This window comes from Carcharodon carcharias, chromosome 34 (genome assembly GCF_017639515.1).
Source record: "Carcharodon carcharias isolate sCarCar2 chromosome 34, sCarCar2.pri, whole genome shotgun sequence".
NCBI lineage: Eukaryota > Metazoa > Chordata > Chondrichthyes > Lamniformes > Lamnidae > Carcharodon > Carcharodon carcharias.
In genome coordinates this window covers 11,754,882-11,780,922 of record NC_054500.1, presented here as the reverse complement: position 1 = coordinate 11,780,922, position 26,041 = coordinate 11,754,882, and the positions used below count along the sequence as shown (strand labels likewise).

The 26,041-nt window shown below is 43.4% G+C and overlaps 1 protein-coding gene across 2 annotated transcripts; it reads left to right on the top strand.

Annotated features, from left to right (window-relative positions):
- The first annotated feature begins 434 nt into the window (after nucleotides 1-434).
- Nucleotides 435-22,819, top strand: LOC121272600 (ADP-ribosylation factor 6-like). Of its 2 annotated transcripts, none has more exons than XM_041179258.1 (2): nucleotides 435-902; nucleotides 22,509-22,819. In XM_041179258.1, exons 1-2 carry the CDS (start codon nucleotides 457-459, stop codon nucleotides 22,597-22,599), a joined length of 537 nt encoding a protein of 178 aa, XP_041035192.1. In that variant the 5' UTR covers nucleotides 435-456; the 3' UTR covers nucleotides 22,600-22,819. The 2 variants fall into 2 exon arrangements, with proteins under 2 accessions (XP_041035192.1, XP_041035193.1); XM_041179259.1 differs by lacking the exon at nucleotides 22,509-22,819 and adding an exon at nucleotides 11,480-11,501.
- Nucleotides 22,820-26,041: the final 3,222 nt, after the last annotated feature.

Sequence of the window (26,041 nt, the reverse complement as noted above, 5' to 3'; positions counted from 1 at the left end):
AGTTCAGTTTCACAGATATATACATATATATAAAAAATATATTTTCAATTTAAAAGGGAGGAAGAGAAAAAAATACCCCAAGAGGACGCAATGCTTTAAATATGAAGCGAGGGGAGAGCAGCAGTGCGGAAGCGGACGGGTGAAATTGTGAATCGAGACGTTGGTTACAATTTGGATACTTTGTATCAAAGGGCCTGAAACACAACGTTCCATTGAAACTACACGTTCCATTGAAACTGCGATCGCCTCTTTTTCCCTTCATTTTCACCTCAGCAGCCGGAAATTTTGTGTTTTCCCACCCCTCCCTACCCCATCCCATCCCCTTCCCTCCCCATCCCATCTCCCCTTTTTTTCTTTCCTCTCCTCCCTTCCCAACCCCTTTTCCCCCCACCTCCCCCCCCACCCCTCCCTACCTCCCCCCCCCCCCACCCCCTTCCCCACCCCACCGCACTGAAGATGGGCGGCGCGTTTGCCAAGATATTCGGCAGCAAGGAGATGAGGATACTGATGCTGGGCTTGGACGCCGCCGGCAAGACCACCATCCTGTACAAGCTGAAGCTGGGCCAGTCGGTCACCACCATCCCCACGGTGGGTTTCAACGTGGAGACGGTCACCTACAAGAACGTGAAGTTCAACGTGTGGGACGTCGGCGGCCAGGATAAGATCAGGCCGCTGTGGCGGCACTACTACACGGGGACGCAGGGGTTAATCTTCGTGGTGGACTGCGCCGACCGCGATCGCATCGACGAGGCCAAGCAAGAGCTGCACCGGATCATCAACGACCGCGAGATGAGGGATGCCATCATTCTGATCTTCGCCAACAAGCAGGACCTGCCCGATGCCATGAAGCCACACGAGATCCAGGAGAAGTTGGGGCTGACCAGGATCAGGGACAGGAATTGGTACGTGCAGCCGTCCTGCGCCACCTCGGGAGACGGACTCCATGAGGGACTCACCTGGCTAAATTCTAATTACAAATCCTAACTTCGGCACAAGACGACTCCCTGGATGCTGTTCTGAACTGATATTTTTGGGTTGGATTAAACCTTTAATAGAGAAATCCTAACTTGTACGAGACACAAAAGTTTAATGAAAAATGATTTTTCTTTTTTGTTTTGGGAGGGGAGGGTAAGACGAATTTCACAACCGGCTCATTCTGACTTCCAGGCTTTCAGTGTGAGGCTCCATTCAGCCAGGGCCTGCACTAGGTGTGAGAGCATAAGAAATGATATCAGAAGGAGGGAGGGGTCACGTATCTACACAGGCTATGCAATGGTGGGAAAGACTCTTACCCACACTCTGTTCAAAACGCTGCTGTTCGGTGACAGATCTCTCGATATAATTACAATCAGTAATTCTCTTTTTTTTTGTTTGAGTCATTACATGCGACACACATCGCGCTATGCAAGAGAGATGTGTTTTTTTTAAACAGTTTTAATAGGAGATGCTGTCTAGTCTTCCCCTCTCCCTCTCCATCCCTATTCTAATTTGCCATGATTTCCATAAATAAAATCAATCTCGGATTTCACCTCTTCAAATTCAGAGTGATTCTCGGCTGTAGTTGACAACGGGATTGTCTGGGTGGGTGGCTTGAAGTTATTTTTGTAACAGATTTATATAAAGGAGTATGTCTTGCCAAGGGGGCTTATCAAGATTTCCTTCCCCCTCGCCCCCTCCCCTTCCCCTTCCCCAAATTGGGTTGTGTTGCTCATCGCAGTTTGGGTCTTTTTTTTCCCCTCTGGCCTCCAATGTAGCAAAACCGGTCAAGGTTCCTTGTGTCCCTCTGGCTGGAAAGTGCACTTGTCCCCGCGAGGCACAATTTTCAACTCTGATTCTCTTCATTCTTTACATGGGAAGAATGTCCATTCTAGTGAGGTAACAGCAGGAGGGGGAGTCTTCAGGAAGGCAGCTGAGTGACATTGAATCAAGAGGAGGCTGCTTCTGATGAATTAAGAGTCATTATGGCACAGAAGGAGGCCATTTGGGCCCATGCCCACTCACAAATGCCTATAGTTTAAGAACATTAGGTTTCTGCTCTAACAGGGTACTACCCCCCCCCCCATTATAAATGATTGACCCCTGCATCACAACCTTTAAGTGTATTAATCTTGATAGAAAGAATGAAGGACATAGGAACAGGAGGAGGCCATTCAGCCTTGAGCCTGCCCCACCATTCTATTAGAGCATGCCTAATTGGTACCTCCATTTCCTTTATATTTGCTTCATATCCCTAGATAGCCTAGCCGAATTAAAAATTGATTGATTTTTTTTTTTGGCCCTGAAAGTGCAAATTGACCTAATATCATCAGCCATTTGGGGGGAGTGAGTTCCAGATTTCCACGACACTTAGAGAAGTACTTCCTGATTTTAATTTTGTCCTCTCGCCAGCATAGCCTAGTTCTAATTTTAAGGTCACAATCCCTTCTGGAGGCTCGTACATCATCACTCTCTTGAATCCCTTTTAACATTTTAAAGACATTAATTAAATCACCCCTCAACCTTTGGAATTCAAACCAAGATTATGCAATTTATCTTCCTAATTGAAGACTTAGAAGCCCTGGTATCATTCTGTAATGTGATCAGTATGGCACAAACTCATTGCTCCCTGTTACTTCCTCACAACCCCCCTCCCCCCAAGTGGAATCTGTGCACATGTATGAATCCTGGGAGAGGATAGAATTGGACACGGCTCTAATGCTCCCATGACAAATAGGCTGCTGACACTCAGCTCTCCAGGCACCCCCCACCCCCCCCTCGCTCCTCCATCACTTGAAGGAAGAGTTGGGGGGGGGGTAGGTGCTCAGTGCACCTCCATCAGTAAAGGAGGAGCAAAGCTTCAAGGGGATGAGGAAAGTCGTGTTTACTGACAGGGTGGGACACTCCATTTGGTGTTAGGGTTAATGGTTCAGGTGCCAATGATGGGAGACTGGGTTTTGGGATGTGGTTGCAAGCTGCTTTCAGAATGATTTAGATATTACTTGCATTTCCATGAGGAAGTTTTAAATTAGTTCTGCATTCTAGGGGATGGTTTCAGGTAACTTGTGATATTACAGTAGAATTTAGGGTGCGGTGTCAAACCAACTATTGCTTAAACAAAGCTGGAATTATTCAGTCCATTTAAAGGTACTCACTCAGGGCTCTCCCTAAGAAAGCTGGTCTGGGTCTTCCATTTTCTGAACCTTGTTTCACAGATGCCCAGCATAACCATGCAGACCAGAAATTCCCAGTATCAATTCCAAGCCTCTACTACACTTGATCCCAGCCGAGGGGTTTGGTAGGACTGTTGCTATTGACCTGCTGGGAGATGGGGTGGAATTATAAGCCCAATTCCACTCCCAGTCACTGTCGGGGGCTCTCGGGTAAAGAGTAGCAAGAAACACCTCCAGAAGACAACAGGTGTCGGTGGATCCCCAGCAGGTTGTCATTACCTTGGGAGAAAATTACAAGAAAGTGAAGAAAAGAATGCTGCAGGCTTTCGAACCTATTCCAGGATCTCCACAGACATCTTGCATGGTCCATGTGTGCTTGTTCAACATGCCTCCTGTGCTAAGTGACTTGGAGCACACAGTGGCGCAGAACTGCCATCCTACCTGCCTCCCTTCTGGTTCTTGTTTTTTATACTGACGGGATCCTGCGCTTACAGTTTCTCCCGGTCTGCTGTGAAAGATTCCCAGTATCTGGTGCAGAGTCCCTTTTAGATTAGCCTGTAAAATATGTGGAAGGGGGAAGAATGGCATTCATGCAGTACCATTTAAGCACCAGTAGGTGGCATTATCGAGCACTTTCAGCCCATTGCTATCGACACCTAGTGGAAGATATAAGGTTGGCACTATCAACATTTCTGCTCATGCACTCTAAAGGGACTTTCCACTCAAATAGTTACATTGCCAACTTTTGTTTCTGTTGGAAGCCTTCCTGTGTTGTACAATGCTGCACTGGTGGTGGCGGGGTGGGTGGTGACTGCACAAAAACCTGAGAGGTAGGTTCCCCACTGACTTTGGCATGATATCTCAGTTGCAGGGGGAAGGGAAAATACTAGGTACAGTCAAAAGAGAAGGTGGAGGTTGATTCATTCTGTGCCATCCCTGAATGGAGAGATATGCCCTATAGGTCAGTTGTCTGACCTTGTTGTGATAAAGGGAGATGGAAGGCCTGTGATGTGAATAACTGGGTGAGGTCAGGGAGTTGATACTTTTTTTGTTTAAAAAAAAACTTAGTGTAAGGGGAGAGTCATTGCATTAGCCTTTAATGTCACAAAATGGACCCTCATTAATATAGTTTCAAGAGTAAGACTGTATTGTGCCAAAATAGGTGACATGATGTTTGAGGTACCCAGCCTCAATTAGCAATTTATTGAAGGTTACAGATTGATGCTCTGCATAGGCAACAAAGTGTAATGTATGTCCCCCTCTAGACTCTGTCTGCTTCATAAAGCACTGAGTGACCGGTTACCTTTAAAGGATACTGGGTATGACCCTGCTAGGTACTTTGCACAGCAGCCTGGTAGAGTTAGTGCCCAGTTCCACAACCTGCACTGAACTGTCACAAATGGCAAGTTTTAAATATCTTTTCAAAAGTCCAGTCCCGCATGGCTACATATTCAGCAATTTCAAAATTGAAATCAGGGACTGGATCAATCATCAGGGACCTGGATTCAAAACCAGTGAAATAAAGCTGGGGAGGGTCACCTCAGGTTAATGGCAAGCACAGGCCTGCAATACAATGCTGCCTAATTGAGCACTAAATTGTCAGTCTTGCTCCATAGAATGTTTTTTTGTCTGTGAAATGACCATGTCAATGGTGCAGTAATGCTTACTGTTCTGTGATTGGAACACAGTTTTAGGGTAGAAGGAACATAACTTTAACCCGTGTTATTGCTGACTTGGGAGTTTTTGATGGGATAATGTAGAGGAAGCTTTATTCTGTATCTAACCTGTGCCGTTCCTGACCTGGGAATGCTTGATGGGACAATGTAAAAGGAGCTATACCCTGTATTGTACCTGCCCTGGGAGTGTAGAGGGAACTTTACTTTGCACATAACTTTTACTGTACCTGCCTCATAAGTTCTGGATGCTGATACTGGTATATAAATTCTACAGCACCATGATGGAACATAAATGCTAAAGAAAATTTAGAGGTTTTGGGATGAAATGCTGTAAATTTAGCCTCAATAAAGACTTGCACCAGTTATTTCTGCAGGAGTTCTGTTGATCACTTGGTGCAGTTTGGGCGTAAAGTTTGGGGAAAACCTGGGTACAGTAGTGCAAAAGGCCACCTGACTTGGGTTTCTGCCAAATTTACAGTGCCAATTGGGGAACGTCTGTGGAATTGCACCTCTCTGATGTTCAGCTAAGGTGGCCTGGTGACATAATAGTCAATTGCTCTCCAGTTGATTCCGAAAGAAAGCAGTGTGCTCATGGGTAAGATGGCCAACTCCAGCTGATGTATTCTGGGAGTTTTAACCACATCATTTACCTGTTCTGCCCTCATGTTCCTCCCCATTGGTTGCCCACCATGTCTATTTTCATGATGCCACGCCTTCCCAAGGTCAGTGGGAAAGCCAACAGGCTCAATATCTGATTGGATGATCCTTGGTTGTTGGTCAAATGGCCTTTTCATTTTCTTTCACAACTCAACATGTTTATAACTAATGTGCAAAAATGTTGAAATAATTTTTAATGCTGCAATAATTTTTCTTGTTGCTCCTAGCACTGTCCTGGAGATTAATTTTGAATTTCTGGAGACAATCCTGGAGGGTTGGCAACCCCTATCTTTGGGTATTCTGCAGCCATGGGGAAGATGATTGAAACTTATTGCTGTGGGCGGGCAAGCTGTTTTGCTTATACCTCAGAGCTGAAAGAGTCTGGTGCAGTGTAGTTACTGGGGATTCCCCCTCCTTTGGTGCTGCTATCGCTCTTGATCTATTGAAAAAATTCTATATATAAATATATATTAAAAATGTTCATGGTGAATCTACAGATTGGGAATGTGATTTTTGGGAAAAGGAATTGTGCTGTTTGCAATGAAAAGATGGTTGCATGACGATGTTTGTCTCAAGTCCAAAGGGGAAGTCTGGTACCACAGTGCTGTTGCTTCACTCCAGACCTTTGGGGAAAGTCGACCTTGCTTTTATTTTATTTAAAAATAAATAAATAGCACAAGTGGAGCTGCCGCTACCTGCTGGAACAATTCCAGTGCAAGAGAGCTGATCGACAGGGAATTGATTGTTAGAGCAGAAACAAGCAAAATGAGCAAGAAGGGGTTTTAAAAAAAAAAGGTTTGGATGCTTTGGAGGAACTATTGCAGACTTTTTTTTTCGAAACTTGGACTTTTCCTAAAGGATCATGTTCTCTGAATAAACTAAAATCCCTGAATCCCAGGTAGTTTTATTTGATTTTGTTGTGCAGAGATGCTGTTTGTATGGATTATGATCCATTTCAAGTATTTGTCAGATTGACTTTTGAAAATTACTGTTGATTCTGCTTCACCATCCTTTCAGTCAGTGCATTCCAGATCACAACTTGCTACATTTAAAACAAAAAATTCCTCATCTCCCTTCTGGTTCTTGTGTCAATCAATTTAAATCTGTATCCTCTGGTTACTGACCCTCTGGATAGTGGAAACAACTATCTATTCTTATCAAAATACCTTTCATAATTTTGAATTCCTCTGTTAAATCTCCTCACCTCCTTCTCTGTTCCAAGGATAACAATCCCTTCTTTAGTCTCCTTAGAACTGAAGTCCCTCATCCCTGGTGCCATTCTAGTAAATCTACCTCTGCACCCTCTCAAAGGCCTTGACATCCTTCCACAGGCATCAACCACTCCCTGTGATCCTGCCCCAAGGGCCAATTTTCCACATCTGAGCCTAGATGGTGAGTGCTGACAGGCTGTTCAACTGGGTGGTGCATCACATTAGCCTCACTCCCTACCCCCAAGTTCTGCCTGTGTGAGCACATACTTTATTGGGAATAACTGAATGACAAGTAAGAGTGCTGACTGACTATTTTTCTCTTTTTCCCTCTGCCTTCCCTTTGGGTACTGAGGTCAATTGTGTTCCTAATAGTGCCCTAGTTATGAGCTTATCTTGACTGACACTAGACTTGGGACCTTGGACATCCCTCAGCTTTTGGCTCTGCCCCACATTCTGTTCTCTTTGACTCCATGTGATTGGATTGCCTGCTGTTCCCGGTCCCAACTTTAAACTCAACTCAAATCTCCAGCATTACTTTAGAAACCATTTAATACCATTATGTATCGGTTGGTTAAATTTAAGAACTAACTTGCATTTCTGTAATATCTCTCCCAACCTCAGGATGGTCCCAAGGCATTCGCAGCCAATTAAGTACTTTTGTATGGCTGTAATTTAGGAAACGTGACAGCTAATTTGCACACAGCAAGATCCCATAAGTAGCAGTGCGATAAAGGGCCACACCATCTGTTTTAGTGATGTTGGTTGAGGATTGAATATTGGTTGAGGCGTTGGGGATACCGCCTCGGCTCTTCGAGTTAATGCCATTGGTTCTTTTCTGTCCACCTGAGAGGTCAGAAGGGGCCTCGATTTAACATCTGAACCGAAAAACAGCACTCCCAACAGTGCAGCACTCCCTCAGTGCTGCAGTGGAGTGTCGAGTCTTATGCCCTGGAGGGAGAGAGCGCTACCCTCTAAGACAAACACATGTTCATTTTTAGCAAATCAGAGAGAAATGTGAAGCAATTGGCCTCAATGCTTAAAACATGGGAAGTGAACAACACAACTTGGATTTATATAGCATCTTCGTTGTAATAAAATGTCCCAAAGCACTTTCACAGGAGCATTATAAAACAAAATATGACACTGAGCCACATGAGATATTAGGTCAACTGACCAAAAGCTTGATCAGAGAAGTAGGTTTTAAAGAGTGTCTTAAGGAGGAAATTAAGTGGAGAGATGCAGGAAGAGTATTCCAGAGCTTAGGGCCAGAATTAGAGGAGCACAGATATCCGGGAGGCTTGTGGGGCTGGAGGAAATTACATCCAGAGTTCCTGCTCCTGATCACTGAGCTCTGCTGGACTGTATGTGTGCGCACATGCTTATGTGGACAGGATATGCTCAGGCACAGTTTGCTGGGTTAAGATATGCTGATGTGTTCATTTTGTTATGGAGGACTGCACCAGGCAGTCTGGCTCAGGAAATTCACTGCAGTGCTCTTTTTTTATTCATTCACGGGATGTGGGCTTCGCTGGCTGGGCCAGCATTTATTGCCCATCCCTAGTTACCCTTGCTATGGAATCCAGAAGTGGAACTGTGTGGGTGACCTTCAGTTTAGAACTTTTTATCCACCCTCCCTATTCTGATCCCCCCACCCCCGGTCTGATTTTGTTTTTCCCCTCACTCAGCCCTTTAACAGAACATGGCAAATGCCAGATTCTCTGCATAAAACTCCTATGTGATCCATCTGTCCTGGTGTAATTGCTATTAGAGCTTATAGTTGTGAAAAAATTTTGAGGCTTTTCCACAAACTGAGAGGCTTAAGGGAGGGTTTCACAGAGGTTTACAAAATTATAAAACAAATTTTAAGAGGACAAAGGATAAATGATTGATTTCACTGGTTGGTGAGTGAGTAACTAGGAGGCACAGAGAGGATTATGAATCAGATGAACAAAGGGGCAAGTCAGATTTTTTTTTACACACACGCACACAGTCATCAGAACATGGAATGTTTTAACACATTTTAAAATGGAATTGGATAAATATTTGAAAAGGGGGAACAGAAAAAGGGTACATTGAAAGGGAACCAAAATGGGATTGAAGCAGGCAGGTCAAATTGTGGAGTCAACATTAGCACGATGAGCCAAGTGGCCTCCTTCTGTGCCTTAATCTCTGATTTCTACATCATTGTGAATCTTTTACTTTGCAAAGTGGTAACCATTTCCCTTTAAGGTGGAAAGAAAACCAGCCAGTGGGTAAAGCAGCCAGGACCCCTGCTCCTGGTTGGTAATCAATACTCTTCCCACCACCAGCCCCTCCCCATGACCCACTGCCAAAGGAGCAGTGCTGGAGGCTGTTTAGTTCAAGACATCTGCAAACAGTAACTTAAATAAACAAACACAGAAACTTTAATATTTTAAAGGATTTCCTCAATGGCTGATTGCATTGCCCAGTGTGGGAACAGGTTATACGAACCAAGGGCTCTCCAATGAACAGTCTCTGGCCTATGCTGAGGGGATGGGACATCAGCCTGGTTTCCTACCTCTGATGGCAGCCCAGTGATCTTTGCTGGAAAGTCTTGTGTGTGTGGGTGCAAATTGGGCACAGTATCAAAGCATGCTGTGATGCCTCTATGACCAACTGGCCTGCTAACACACACAGGAGGAATTGCCACAGAGAGTGTCTGGCAGCCATGCAATCAAACTCTAGTATGAGGCAGGGAAAAGACTGGGGAGTGGGTGGAAGGCACAAAATCACTATAATACCATAGTTATTTATATATCTGGTACTGCCCTAATGCATGGAATAGGTCAGTGTGAAATACTGGGCTCATGCTGATTGCTCTTAATGAGTCAAATAATTAACCTTGATTCATCACCATCCTAATGTGATTCATGAGTGATACATAGGCTGGAATTTGTCACTCCAGTGTGGCGACACTTTCACAGCATGAAACACTTTTAAAAAGAATCCTCAGTGCATCGGATAATGCTTCTGATCTGTGTAGCAACTCTCCAGCACTGGGAGCACAGCAGGGAGATGTGGTGGGAAATGTTCAAATGTAGGATAAAAAGAGTTATCAGGCCTGTGCCCTTTTCACTAGAAAAGAGCAGTATAGGTCTTTAAAAGTGTGAGGGACAGGGTAGACGTAGAGAAACTATTTCCGCTGTGGGGAGTGAAGGAGGCTTCAAATCTAAGATAGTTATTCATAAATCCAATAAGGGTATTGTTGTGAAGTGGATATGTTACTGGCATAGAAGTCCAGAGAACCCAAGTATCAATCCCACCACTGCTGTTTGAGAATTTGAATTCAGCCTTATTTTGGACGTTAATTCAATCGGGGGTAAAAACAGAAAATGCTGGAAACACTCAGCAGGTCCGGCAATATCTCTGGAGAGAGAAGCAAAGTTAACGTTTCGAGTCCAATATGACCCTTCTTCAGAACCATCAGAGGATAGGGCAGAAAAGTAAAGCTGTGGTACGGAATTAGCCATGATCTTATTGAATGGTAGAGTAGGTTTGAAGGTCCTCTCCTGCTTCTATTTCTTATGTTCTTCTAAGAAACAAAGGAGAAAACGTCTTGCCTGGAGGGTGGTGAAAATGTGAAACTTTACATAAGGCTACGTAGGATATACAGCACACAAACAGGCCATGTGGTCCAACTAGTTCTTGCCAGTGTTTATATGATAGCAAGCTCCATATTCTTACCACTCTTTGGGTGAAAAAAATCCTTCTGAATGCCCTATTGGATTTCTTGGGGAAGATCATATTGATGGGCTCTAGATATGCTCTACCACCCCCCCGCGCCCCCCACAAGAGGAAACATTCTCTGTATCCAATTTATCAAAACCTTTCAGAATTTTAAAGACCTCTATTAGGTCACTCCGTCTGTCTTTTTTTCAAAAGAGAGGAGATCCAGCCTGTCAATCTTTTTCTGCTATGTTTACTCACTCATTTCTGGTATCATTCTTATAAATCTTCTCCACACCCTCTCCAGCACCTCTATATGTTAATATGGTGACCAGAACTGCATGCAATGCTCTAAGGGTGGTCTAACTGAGATACTTACTGGTTTAGCACAATTTCCCTACTTTTTAATGCTTTCCCTCTAGAAATAAACCCCAGGGTTTTGTTTGCTATTTTCTGGCCTTGCTCATCTGTGGCACAACTTTCAGCGATTGATGTATTTGTACTCTGAGATCCCTTTGTTTCTCTAGAGATAAAAACAAAAAAACTGCGGATGCTGGAAATCCAAAACAAAAACAGAATTACCTGGAAAAACTCAGCAGGTCTGGCAGCATCGGCGGAGAAGGGTCATGAGGACTCGAAACGTCAACTCTTTTCTTCTCCGCCGATGCTGCCAGACCTGCTGAGTTTTTCCAGGTAATTCTGTTTTTGTTTTGCCTTTGTTTCTCTACCCCACCTAGGCTCGCATCATCGCTAATCTTCTTACCAAAATGTTTCTTCCTACCAAAATCCTCTCATTTATCAGTGTTTGACATTATTTGCCCATTCTGTAAGTTTATTAATGTCTTCCTGTAATTTGCTGCAGCCCTTCTCAATATTTCTATCACGGGCAGTGGTTGAGTCAATTAGCATAGATGCATAGAAGGGGAAGCTAGGTAAACACACGGGGGGGAAAAAGGAAAATGTTGATATGGTGAGATGAAGTAAAGTGGGAGACCCAAGTGGACCATTAGCACTGACATAGACCTGTTGGACTAAATGACTTGTATATGTGTTGTAAATTTCTAAGTAACTTTAAAAAAATGTTTTTATTCATTTATAGGATGTGAACGTCGCTTACGACACCAGCATTTATTGCCTATCCCTAATTGCCCTTGAGGAGGTGGTGGTGAGCCACCTTCTTGAACCAGCCCATGCGACGTAGGTATGTCCACAGTGCTGTTAAGGAGGGAGTTCCAGGATTTTGACCCAGCGACAGTAAAGAAATTAGGATATATTTCCAAGTCAGGATGTGGTGCATTTATACAGCACTATTCATGACCACGGAATATCTCAACGCGCTTTACAGCTAACGAAGTACTTTCAAACTGTTGTAATGTTTACATTGTTGTAATGTAGGAAGCATGGCAGCCAATTTACACATAGCAAGCTCCTTCAAATAGCAACGAATCTGATAATGACCTGTTTTTTGTGATGGTGTTGTTGATTGAGGAATAAATATTGGGCAGGACGCTGGGGAGAACTTGCCTGCTCTTCCTTAAACTTGTGCATCCACTCAAGGTGGGGGTTAAGTTTAACATTTCATCCAAAACAGCACCTCTGACAATGCAGCACTCCCTCAGTACTGCATGGGAGTGTCAACATAGATTTTGTGCTCAAACCCTGGAACCTGGAACTTTGTGATGTAGAGATAAGCAAACTACCAACTGAGCCACAGGAGGGGATGACATTAAGGTTGACCTTCTCCAATGGCTGATTTGGATGGATGAATGGCCTAGGATAGAATTAAGACTTGGAGTTCAGGAAGGTGCTGGTTTCAACTCCCACTTGCCCTATGAGGCTGAGCTATATTCACTGATCTCAGTCAGACATAGCAATTTTCCTCTCTGCGCCAGGACAGGAAAAGTCAGTCAGAGTTTCTCCTCCTGATATCTGGGTCCACAGACACTTGCACTGGTCTACACCTTACCCAAAGATCATTCTCCACAGGTGAACTCACATGTAAACATATGAATTAGGAGTAGGAGGAGGCCATTCAGCCCCTTGAGCCTGCTCCGTGATTCACTAAGATCATGGCTGATCTGATTGTGGCCTCAACTCCCCATTCTGTCTACCCCCGATACCCTTTGATTCCCTTGTTAGTCAATAATCTATCTACCTCTGCCTTAAAATATTCATTGACCCTACGTCTATTGCTGTCCAGGGAAGAGAGTTCCAAAAATTCACAACTTTCTGAGAGAAAAAATTTCATCTAATCTCTGTTTTAAATGGGCGATTCCTTATTTTTAAATAGTGACCCCTGGTTCAAATTTCTTCCACAAGAAGAAACATCCTCTCTACATCCACCCTGTCAAGGTCCCTCAGGATCTTATATGTTTCAATCAAGTCCCCTCTTACTCTTCTAAACTCCAGTGGATACAAGCCCAGTCTGTCCAATCTTTCCTCATAAGACAACCCACCCATTCCAGATATTAGTCTGGTAAACCTTCTCTGAACTGCTTCCAACATATTTATATTCTTTCTTAAATAAGGTGACCGATACTGTACACAGTACTGCAGATGTGGCCTCACTAGTGCCCTGTACAACTGAAGCATAACCTCCCTACTTTTGTATTCAATTCCCCTTGCAATAAATTATGACACTCTATTAGCTTTCTTAATTACTTGCTGTACCTGCATACTAACTTTTTGTGATTGATGTACCAGAACACCCAGATCCCTCTGTACCTCAAAGCTCTGCAATCTCTCTCCATTTAAATACTGCACGACTCTATTCTTCCTGCCAAAGTGAACAAGTTTCTCACATCATACTCCACCTGCCAAATTTTTGCCCACTCACTTAACTTACCTATTATATCCCTTTACAGAATCCTTGTGTCCTCTTGACAACTTACAGTCTTACCTATCTTTGTGTCATCATGAAATTTAGCTACCATACATTAGCTCCCTTCATCCAAGTCATTGATATAAATTGTAAATAGTTGAGGCCCCAGCACTGATCCCTGTGGCACACCACTCATCTTGCCAACCTGAAAATGACCCATTTCTGTCTATTCTGTTCCCTGTTAGCTAATGGGTGTCGACCAAATATTCAACCAGACAATTGGTATTGGCCAGACGCTCAACCATGGAAGCCATCAACAACAACAACTTGCATCTTTTTTGCACCTTTAATATATTAAAATGCTCCAAGGTTCTTTCCAGGAGCCTTATCAAGCTAAATTTGACACCGAGTCACATCAGGAGATATTAGGAGAACTGATCAAAAGTTTGGGAAAAGAGGTAATTTCAAGGAGTTACAGCGGAGAGATTTAGGGAGAGAATTCCAGAGCTTAGGAGCCAGACACCTGAAGGCATGGCCACCAACAGTGAGGAGAAGAAATCAGGGAAACATAAGAGAGCAGAATGGAACACAAACCTCGGATTGTTTTAGGGCTTTTGAGGGAGGTTACAGATAGGGTGGGGCAAGGTCATGGAAGCATTTGAACACAAGGACGAGAATTTTAAATTTGAGGCATTTCCAGACCAGGAGCCAATGTGGGTCAGTGAGTGGCGCAGGGGTGATGGGTGAACTGGACTTGCTACAAGTCAAGATGTTTTGGATCAACTCAGGTTTAGGGAAGGTGGAAGATGGGAGGCTGGACTGGAAAGCAATAGAATAGACCAGCCAAAACCAGCCATGTGATAGTGGGTTAGTGTTCAGGGCTCCAGAATCCTTGGCTGATTTTCTATTCCATGACTAGGTGAGGGTCTAATTAGCAGCCCCAGTCCACCCAGTGCTTATCTGATTCAAAACTGGTGCAGTTTTACAAGGAGCCACTGGAAGGGCCTTGGTAGTGATGTTAAAGGGACAGTCTGGCAATCTGCCAAATTTGCAGAGGTATGCAACGAATGTTTTGAGACAGCCATCCCTTGACACAGAATGAGGCACAAGATGACAAAATGACCTCAGTGTGAGGTTGACAAATCTCTCTCCACCATATTGCAGCTCCAGGACTGTCCTTCATGCTTTGATTCTAAGTTAAAGGTATTGTAGGTCCATGCAGTGTTCAAATCTGATACTGATTTGAAATTGAATTGGGAGATGTTGGAAGAGGAGACCCAGATTGTGATCGGTCTGATTCAGGCTGAGCTCCTGCACTCATTTGTTTTATCTGTGAAGTTATGCTCCATCTATTTATCCTGACACCCTCACACACATTGGCTGCACACATACATGCACACACATATCACCAATCTGCACTGCACTGTGTGGGAGGGCAACCAGTTTGCGTCTGCGGAGAGCAAAGTGAGGTGGGCAGTCTGTCCTTGTCTGTGAGCAGGGAGTCAGGAAGATTATCCCTGTCTATGAGGCATTGAACTTTAATCCCAGTTAATACATCCCAAGTGAACCCTAACGTGGGTAGCTATGAGCTGTGAGCTCCACCTCTTCTAATTGTCTTAATTAGTGTTTTAGTCAGCTTGACACATTGTATTATAGGCTTGGTTAGGAATGTGTAGAATCCTGCATATTCCAGTAATTACTGACAGTGATAGTGTACCTATCCAACCTGAGGCAACATATCCAAATATCTCCAGACCTCCCTCCTTCCTGTAAAGTACTTTGGGCCACACTGAGGTTGTGAAAGGTGCTATATAAATGCAAGCATTTCTTCTCTCAAGCTGCCAGCATTTACAATTTGCACAGTAGAGGAAACAGATGTTCTTTATTTGATATGCTGAATATGTTTTTGGCAATGGGTACAAGGTAGCTGGAGCAGGGCATTAGATGACAACATGTGGGCTGTGAAGGGATGAGTATGAAATTGTTTGGGCGCAGTTACCCTCTCCCTTTGTACCTCTTTCAGTACTGTTGACTACGTGGCCTTGGTATCCTACTCAAACCAGAACTGAGCTCCAATCCAGGTTTGGTCTTGCTTCAGTGGTAACTGCTTACCTCTACCTCAGAAGGTTATGGGTTCAAGTCCCACGCCAGAGACATAAACCCATAATCTAGGACAACACTTCAGCACTGGGCTGGGGCAGTCCTGTGCTGTCTTTCAAATAAGATGGTTTTCACATTTTGAGGAACAGGATTCTTCTTGTGTGCTGAGCATGACTTATCCCTCACCAAACGCTAAGCAGAAACAAGGGGGGATGCTGTATTGTCAGATGGGACACTAAACCAAGGCCCTGTCTGTCCTTAAGGTGGATGTAAAATACTTCATAGAAATAACAACACTTCAAAAAAAAAAGATTTCATTGGATGTAAAGTCCTTTGGGACATCCCAGAGTGGTAAATGGCACTACCTGAAGGCAATGTTTGCTTTTCTACGATTGCTTGGTCCATCAAATCACTCACTTCCACCTCTGTAACATCACTGACCTTAAAATAGGTGCATTTCCTCTTGTACACAGAGCCTATCCCTTTATGCATCTCACACTTTGGGGGAAGATTTTGTTTGTTAGATGTACTGTTCTTACACTGATTGTGAACTTGATTGAACCTGTAATGATTCAAGAGGCTGCTCTTCGGTGCAAATCACTGCTGCAGCTGTCTGTCAAACAGGAAGTCTGAGTTCAACACCGTGCAGTCATTAATGGTTAGCAACATAACTTGGTTTCTTTACATCAAAAATAGGCTGATTTTTTTTGCCTGCAACAAAGAACAGAAGAATAATTATTTCAGTGAGAAAAAGCACTGTATGCTGCTGCTGTCCCTCAGCATGAGTGCACTGACACATATTGGTGCCCAATGCAGTCATTGCCTGGATTTATAAATTTCCCACCCTTATTTTCAAATCCCTCCATGGCCTCACCCCTCCTTATCTCTGTAACTTCTTCCAACACCACAACCCTCCGGGAAATCTGTGCTCCTCCAATTCTGGCCACTTCCCCGTCTCTTTAATCGCTCCAACACTGGCAGCCATGCCTTAAGTTGCCGAGGTCACGGGATCACAAAATTATGGCACAGAAGGAAGCCATTCAGCCCATCGTGTCCATATTGGCTCTCCCAGTGAGCAATTAATCTAGTGCCATTTCCAGGCCTTCTCTCCATGATCCTGCACATTCTTCTTTTTCAGGTAACAGTCTAATTCCCTTTTGAAGGCTTTGGTTGAACCAGCTGCTGCCATACTCTTAGGCAGTGCATTCCAGACCTTAGTCACTCGCTGTGTGAGAAAGATTTTCCTCATGCCGCTTTTGCTTCTTTTGCCAATTACTTTACATCAGTGCCCTCTCATTCTCAATCCTTTCTTGGAGTGGGAACAGTTTCTCCCTATTTACTCTGTCCAGACCACTCATGATATTGAATACCTCCATCAAATTTCCTCTCAACCTTCTCTTCTCCAAAGAAAACAACCCTGACTTTTCCAATCTATCTTCATAACTAAAGTTCCTCATTCCAAGGACCATACTCGTGACTTGGTTTCTTTACATCAAAAATAGGCTGTTTTTTTTTTTGCCTGCAACAAAGAACAGAAAAATAATTATTTCAGTCAGAAAAAGCACTGTATGCTGCTGCTGTCCCTCAGCACCCTTTCTAATGCCTTCCCATCCTTCATAAAGTGCCATGCCCAGAACTGTATGCGATACTCCAGCTGAGGTCAAACTAGTGTCTTATACAAGTTCAACATAACCTCCTTGCTCTTGTACTCTCTGCCCCTATTAATAAAGTCTAGGATACTGTATGGTTTATTAAACCCTCTCTCCACTTGTCCGGCCACCTTCAATTACTTATGCACGTATACACCCTTCTGCTTGTCCACCCCTTTAGAGTTGTAACCTTTATTTGGTATTGTGTCTCCATGTCCTTCTTACCAAAATGAATCAATTCACATTTCATGGCATTGAACTTCATCTGCCACTTGTCTACCCATTCTGCCAACTTATTTGTGCTATCCTCCTCACAGTTCACAATGCTTTCAAATTTCATATCATCTGCAGATTTGGAAACTGTGCCCTGTACACCAAGGTCCAGGTCATTAATATATATCAGGAAAAACAAGGGTCCCAACACTGACCTCTGTGGTACTCCACTACAAACCTTCCTCCAGCCCCAAAAGCATTCATTACCCACTATTCCTGTCACTCAGCCAATTTTGTAGCCATGCTGCTGTCCCTTTTATTCCTCAGGCTATAACTTTGCTCACAAGTCTGTTGTGTGGCACTGTATCAAATACCTTTTGGAAGTCCCTGTGCGTCACATCAACAGCATTGCCCTTATCAACCCTCTCTGTTACCTCTTCAGAAAACTCCAGCAAGTTAGTTTAACATGATTTTCCCATAACAAACCTGCATTGGCTTTCTTTAATTAACCCTGCATTTGTCCACCTGATTATTAATTTTATCCCCAATTATTGTTTCTAGAAATTTCCCCACTGCCGAAGGTTAACTGATTGGCCTGTAGTTGCTAGGCTTATCTTTACACCCTGTTTTGAACAAGGGTGTAACATTTGCAATTCTCCAGTCCTCTGGCACCACCCCTGTGTTTAAGGAGGACTGAAAAGTTATGGTCAGTGCCACTACAATTTCCATTCTCACGTCCCTCTGTATCCTTGGATGCATCTCATCCGGTCCTGGTGTCTTATGAACTTTAAGTATAGAAAAGCCTCCTCCTCCTCATCAAATTTAAACTCTACCAGTGTTGTAACTGCCTCCTCTTTCATCGTGACCTGGGTAGCACCACCTTCTTGGTAAATACAGATACGAAGTATTCATTTAATATCTCAGCCATGCCCCCTGCCTCCATGCACAGATTCTCTTTTGGTCCCTAATCAGCCCTACACCCCCTTTTACCACTTCCTTACTATTTATATGCCTATAGAAGACTTTGGGATTCCCTTTTACGTTAGCTGCCGGTCTCTTTTCATGCTCCCTCTTTCCCTCTCTTATTGGCTTTTTCATTTTCCCTCTGAACCTTCTATATTCAGCCTCATTCTACATTGTATTATCCATCTGACATCTATTATAAGCGCACATTTTCTTTTTCATCTTAATCTATATCCCTTTCATCATCCAGGGAACTCTGGATTTGTTTGTGCGACCTTTCCCCTTCATAGGAATGTACCTTGACTGTGCTGGAACTATCTCCTCTTTATAGGCAGCCAATTGTTCAACTACCGTTTTTCCTGCCAATCTTTGATTCCAATTTAATAAAAGCAAAATACTGCAGATGCTGGAAATCTGAAATAAAAACAGAAAATGTTGAGCCCAAGAAGAGTCATACGGACTCAAAACATTAACTCTGCTTCTCATTCCACAGATGCTGCCAGATCTGCTGAGCTTTACCAGCGTTTTCCGTTTTGATTCCAATTTATTTGGCCCAGATCCATTCTTCCCCCATTAAAGGAGGAACAGCACCTCATCTTCTGACTCGGCGCTTTACAGCCTTCCGGACTGAATATTGAGTTCAACAATTTTAGATCATGAACTCTCTCCTCCATCCCCACCCCCTTTCTGATTTTTCCCCCTCCTTTTTGTTTTTTCCAATAACTTATATAGATTTTTCTTTTCCCACCTATTTCCACTATTTTTAAATGTATTTCCATCCATTGTTTTATCTCTACCTTTTAGCCTTTTTTGATTCCTTCACCCCACCCCACCCCTACTAGGGCTATCTGTACCTTGTTTGTCCTACTTTCTATCCTTAATTAGCACATTCCTTTTGATAATATCACTACCTTCAACACTTCTTTGTCCCTTTGTCTGTGACATTTTTGGTTATCTCCGCCTATCAGTGGCCCTCAATCCAGCTCTCTTATCCCAACCCCCTCTTAAACCAGCTTATATTTCACCCCTTTTCTATTTTTCCTTAGTTCTGTTGAAGGGTCACGCAGACTTGAAACGTTAACTGTGCTCCCTTCCACAGATGCTGCCAGACCTGCTGAGTTTTTCCAGGTATTTTTGTTTTTGTCTTCCCCCATTGAAGTTGGCTTTCCCCCAGATAATTATTCTTACCCTAGATTGTCTTTGTCCTTTTCCATAGCCAGCCTAAATCTTATGATACAATGATCACTGCCCTCTAAATGATCTCCTACTGATATTTGATCCACTTGGCCTACCTCATTCCCAAGAACCAGGTACAGTAGTGCCTCCTTTCTCATTGGACTGGAAACATACTGCTGTAGAAAATTTTCCTGAACACACTCTAGGAACTCTTTCCCCTCACTGCCCTTTACACTACCACTATCCCAGTCTATGTTCGGATAATTAAAGTCCCTCATTATAATTACACTATAATTCTTGCACTTCTCTGTAATTTCCTTGCAAATTTGTTCCTCTACCTTTTTCCCACTACACTGAGTAATGTAATTGCACCTCTTTTGTTCCTTAGCTCCCGTCAAATAGATTCTGTCCTTAACCCTCTGGAATATCCTCTCTCCCCAGCAATGTTCTCCTTAATCAACACTGCCACCCCTCCCCCTATTCTTCCTTTCCTATCTTTCCTGAATGCCTGTATCCAGGAATATTTAATACGCAATCCTATCCTTCTTTGAGCCAGGTTTCTGTTACATATATTCACAGTAACCCTGATTTATTACTTTCTCCCTTACTCTGATCCCATCTAATAACTTACTATTCCCTACTCTAGTGCTATATATTTCTCCAAACATTCTTTGCACCTTGGTATTCTTCTCTGATAATTTCTCCTGGTTCCCACATCCCAGCCCAGTTAGTTTGAACTCTGCCCAATAATACTAGCAAGGAACTCAGTCCTGGCTCTGTTTAGGCGCAACATGTCCAGCTTGTACAGGTCCAATTTCCCCCAGGGTCAGTCCCAAAGTCCAAAGAATCTAAAGCCCTCCCTCCTGCACCATCTTTCCAGCCATTACTTTGTCCTCCTATTTCTTTATTCACTTGCATGTGATACTGGGAGTAATCTGGAGATTACTAACCTTGAGGTCCTGCTTGCTAATTTCCTACCTAGCTCCCTAAATTTCGACTGCAGGACCACATCCCCCTTTCTGCCTATGTCGTTGGTACCAATGTGGATCACGATTGTTGACTGTTCACCCTCCCCACTCAGGGTGCTTTGCAGACACTCAGTGACATCCTTGATCCTTGCACCAGAGAAGCAATAACCCATCCTGGATTCACATCTGCAGCTGCAGAAATGCCTGTCAATTCCTCTAACTATTGAATCACCTGTCACTATTGCTCTTCCAGTCTTCCTTGAATCCCCCTATACAGCTGAGCCACCCATGGTGCCATGGACTTGGCTCAGGCTGCACTCCCCAGATGAACCATCACTCTCATCTGTATTCAGAAGTGAATACTGGTTGGAGAGTGGAATACATTCAGGGGCTCCTGCACTACTTGCCTCTTTCTACTTGACTGTTTGGTGGTCACCAATCCCCTCTCTCCCTGCATACTCTTAATTGGCGGGGTGGCCACATCTATAAATGTGCTATCCTTGAAGCTCTCAACCTCACAGATGCATCACAGTGACACCAGCTGCTGCTCAAGTTCCAAAATCTGGAGCACAAGCTGCTGCAACTAACGACAATTCCTACACAAATAGTTATCGAGAACACAGGAAGTGTTCTGGAGTTTCCACATAGCACAGGATGTGCACTTGAGAGGTTGGAGCAGCCCTGACATTCTTCTATCTGTTCTAACCTTGCTATTGCTAATAAACCTTATTACTGCTAATAAAGCCTTACCAATACTAATGAACCTTACTACTATTAATAAACCTTACCAATATTAATAAACATTACTAATACTGATAAACCCTACTAACACTTAATACACTTTACTGGTAGTAATGATCCAAGCAGTTGAAAAAAATTAAAATAGGGCTCACCAGTCTATTCTCCAGTTTAGATAAAATAAATAGGAAATATTCACCAGCCAATCACCTCCTGCTTCCCTATGATGTCACACCTGGATTTTTCTTTCTGAATGTGGGCTTTGAGCCTACAGACTGGCTCCTGGTTAGCCTTACCCTGCTCTTGCTGCTTCCTGCCACTCTTAAAGCGAAGTCCTCCTCCTCTCCTGTGCTCTTTAAGGCTCTACCCCACTCTCGCTCCTTCCCGCCTAAGGTCCACGTACTGAAATTCCTTCCCTAAAACTCTCTGCCTCGCTACTCCTCTCTCTCTTCCTTTGAAACCTACTTCTTTGGCCAAAATCTTGGTCATCTGTCTGAATATCCTCTTGTGTGGCTCATTGTCAGATGTTTGATAACACTCTGGTGAAGCACCTTGGAATGTTATTTTAAAGGTGCTAAATAAATGCAGGTTAAAGTTGTTATTGGCTGACCTACCTCAGCAGAGAATGAGGCAATGATAAGGTGCTATATTTGACCTCTGTACCCCTCAGTTAGGATGGAGAAAAATCCATCTGGGTTCCCGCTGTTACCTGGTGACCCCCACTGGAAAGAGTGGTAGCTGATTAAGGTCAGAATCATGTTCACCTGTGCTGCCCTATATGGTCAAACAGCTTGCTGCCACTTAATGTCTCGGGTCACATGCTGGCACTCTATATAGAATCTGTAATTCCACAGAAACAGGCCATTCTGCCCAACTGGTCCATGCACTGTTTAGAGCCTCTATCAGTGTAGCATTCCATTCCTTTCACCCACGTATGTTTATCGAGCTTCCCCTTAAATGCATCTACATTGTTTGCCTCAACTATCCCATGTGGCAGCGAGTTCCACATTCTGATCACTTTCTCAGTTCCCTATGAGTGACTATTTTATATTTATGGCCCCTAGTTTTGGTTTCAGCCACAAGTGGAAATACCTTCTCTGCATTACTCTATTGAAACATTGGAGATGGCCGGTGCCCATGGAACCCAATGAGAATCAGCACCTTGAGATAAGGAAGGGAGAAACTTGGAACCAGGAGACAAGTAAAATACACTCGCAGGAATGTTATTTCTAATCGACTGCAGCACAGCAGCTTTGTACCTAGCTCTGTGTCTTAGAGTTTAAACTGACTCCAATTTCTTTGAAATGCTGGTTTTGTCATTTTTCTCAAACTCTTTATGTTGGGTAAGACCACAAGGGGTTAAAAATAAGTTAGTTTCCTGAGCATGTTACATGGTTTAGCATCTGTCAGTTTCTTTCTCTGTGGTTCCTACAGGTGTCTGGATAGTATTTCTCAGCTTTCTGGTGCTTTCGTACATTGATATATGCATTTTTTTCACAGGATGTGGATGCTACTAGCAAGGCCATCCCTAGTTGGTCTTGAGAAGGTGGTGGTGAACCCTTCTACTCGTACCACTGCAGTCCAGTGGTGAAGGTCCTCCCACAAAGTTGTTAGGTCAGGAATTACAGGATTTTGACCCAGAGACACTGAAGAAATGACCAATACACATCCAAGTGGGAATGTTGCATGACTTGGAGGAGAACTTGGAAGTTGTAGTGTTCCCACACACCTACTGGCCTTGTCCTTCTAGGTGGTGGAAATCATGGGCTTGGGAGGCGTAGTATAAGAGTATCTGGCATAGCAAGGGTTAATGTGGGACTGAGAAACAGTACTGCCCACAGTGTGATGTAAAGAGACACATGATCTGAGACTAGGGTCAGTTGTGGACTGGACCGAGACCTGCGTAGAAGCAAGCATGGAGTTAGCTCATAGCTTGGGCTGTATATATTTTGTTTTATTCGTTCATGGGATGTGGGTGTTGCTGGCTAGGCCAGCATTTATTGTCCATCCTGAATTGCCCTAAGAGTCAGCCACATTGCTGTGGGTCTGGAATCACACGTAGGCCAGCAGATTTCCTTCCCTAAAGAGGCATAGTGAACCAGATGGGTTTTTACAACAATCAACATCATCATACTTTTAATTCCAGATTTTTATTAAAGCCAAATTCCACTATGGCAGGATTCGAACCCAGATCCCCAAAGCATTACCCTGGGTCTCTCGATTACTAGTCCAGGAACAATACCATTATGCCATTACATGTACGTAGTTATGTGTTATCAATAAACATTTAATGTTCAACTGTACACGACTCAGAACATCTTTGTGAGACCTACTGAACATGCAAGATACAGCAGGAGGTGATGTTGAAGAAGCCTTGGCAAGCTGTTGTAGATGGTACACACTGCATCCACTGTCCAGTGACGGCAGAGGGAGTGGATCTTTAAGGTAATGAATGTGTTGGATCTAGTGAGAATGAGGAACTTAAAGAAATCAGTATAAGAATAGTACTGGAGATATTAATGGAACTTCTTAATTCCCATTAAATTCCCTGGACCTGGCGAGCTGCATTCTAGGGTTTTAAAAGAGGCAGCTGCAGAGATAGTAGATTGGCTTCTTCTAAAGGACCTCTCAAATCCATAACCTCTACCACCTGGAAGGACAATGGCAGAGGATCTCCCAATGAAAAAGCTCCTCCACATAAAGCTGCTTTTATATTGGTGCCATTGGAGATCTTTCAATTGGACTTCGTAGACCTCTGACTATCAATAATGATTGGTGGTCACTGATAACTGCTAAAATTAAAACTCCAGTGCTCAGAGCTTAAGATGGTTTAGCAGTACCACTCTCAACTGTGAGTCAGCACATTGTGAGTACAAGCCACTTCCTTGGATATAATCCAAACTGGGATTATATTGCCCTTTCCTTCATTGTTAAGTCTAGATCCTTTCTGTCTTATTCAGGGAAATGCAAAATAAATAATTTGTTTTTCAATATTGCTTTTTATGTCCTTTAGAGGTCCCAAAGTGCTTCACTGCCAGTGAATCATAGTTGTTAGGCAACGAAAAGCAGCAGTCAATTGCTGCACAGAAAGCTCCCAGCAACAAGAATGAGATAAATGATAAGATAATGAATTCCAAAGGTTTTAGTTGAAGGATAAATGACGGCAAAGATATTGTGAGAATTTCCATAATCTTCTTCCAACAGTGCCATGGGATCATTTATGTCCACCTAAGATTGGCACCTCATTTAACATTTTGCCCGATATATAAAGGAACGAGGGGGTTCTCCCGGTGCCCTGGTCAATACTTATCCTGCATATATTTAACCAGCACCAGCAACAGTAGTACAAAGGCAAAATACTGCAGATCCTGGGAATCTGAAATATAAACAGAAAATGTGGGAAACAGCAGGTTAGGCAGCATCTGTGGAGGGAAACAGAGTTAACATTTCAGGTTGTGGTGACCTACCATCGGAACTGAAACGTTAACTCTGTTTCTCTCTCCGCAGACGCTGTCTGACCTACTGAGCATTTCCAGCACTTCTCGTTTTTTTTTTATTACCAGCAACAGCAGGTCATTTATCCTGCTACTATTTGTGGAATCTTGCTGTACCGAGATGGTTATGTGTTTACCTAAAAAAACAACCGTGACTCATGTTTCATAAATGAGCCGTGGGCTGTTGAGGTCACAAAGGTGCAACATAAATGCAAGCTATTTCGTTCTGTCAAAGATTATGACGCCTAAATTCAGGCATGACTTCTTTCAATTTTTCTTGGGCATTTCCTCCCAACTCATCCAGAAATAGATTTCCCCAGATGTTAATTACTATCTAGTAAAGCAAGTGAGAGGTTTATTCAGCTTCAGGTGGATGGGTACAGCCTGACCCTATACTCACCCTATATCTCCATTGGGGTGTACAAAGATGTTCCCTGACCAGTGATCAGGCGTGGCAACCTTGACTGGCTTTTCCCTTCATCCCTCCCCACTCCCCCTTTCCGAATCCAGGATCACTGTCCCTCCGCCCGCCTGCCTCTTAGATACATTGACAGATGGATGATAAAACCTGAAACAAAAACAGGAAATGCTGGAAAAACAACATGCCTGGCAGCATCTGTGGAGAGAAAAACGGAGTTAACGTTTCGAGTCCGTATGACTCTTCTTCAGAGCTAAAACCTGAAGCTGCCTTGGTCTGTATGACTCAGTGTGAATTGAAACAACCAGACTAGCTCATGGGGATTCTTAACTCTCAACAGTGTGGCCTTCCAGATGAGGTGATCATCTATCAACAAAATAGTGGAAATCCCCCTCTCCGTAGAACGATGGAAAGAGGTGGGAGGGGAATTCTTCAAGTCTAATTATATTCTGGGCTAAGTCAAGTGTCGAGTTACTCATTAACCATTTGAGAATGCTAAAACGCATTGAAACAAAACCGTGTGCAGCTAACAGAAACACAGAGGGAAAATCTCACGATTATTTGTCCATAAAATACACAGAATTAAAAGTTGAGCATCTAGTATAAAATAAGGAATTTCTATAGAGGCTCTTTATGATCTCAGGATGTCCTGAATGCTTTACTGCCACTTAAGTGCATTTTGATGTGTAGTCATCGTTGGAGTGTCAGCTGTGATTCAGTTGATAGCGCTGACACCTCTGAGTCATAAGGTACTGGGTTTAAGTGCTGCTCCAAGGGTTGAGCACAGAAATCTACACTGACACTCCACTGCAGCACTGAGTGAGTGCCGCACTGTTGTCTTTTGGATGAGACATTAAACCAGGGGCCCCATCTGCCTTCTTGGATGGATATAAAAGATTCCATGGTACAATTTTAAAGAAGAGCAGGAGAGTTCTCCCCTGTGTCCTCGCCAATATTTATCCCTCATTCAACATCACAAAAAGACAGACTATCTGGTCATTATCACATTGCTGTTTGTGGGAACTTGCTCTGCGCAAATTGACAAATTGTAGTCTTTCCATTAGAAAAGTGACTACACTTCGAGAAATACTTCATTAGCTGTAACAAAAACAGAAAACACT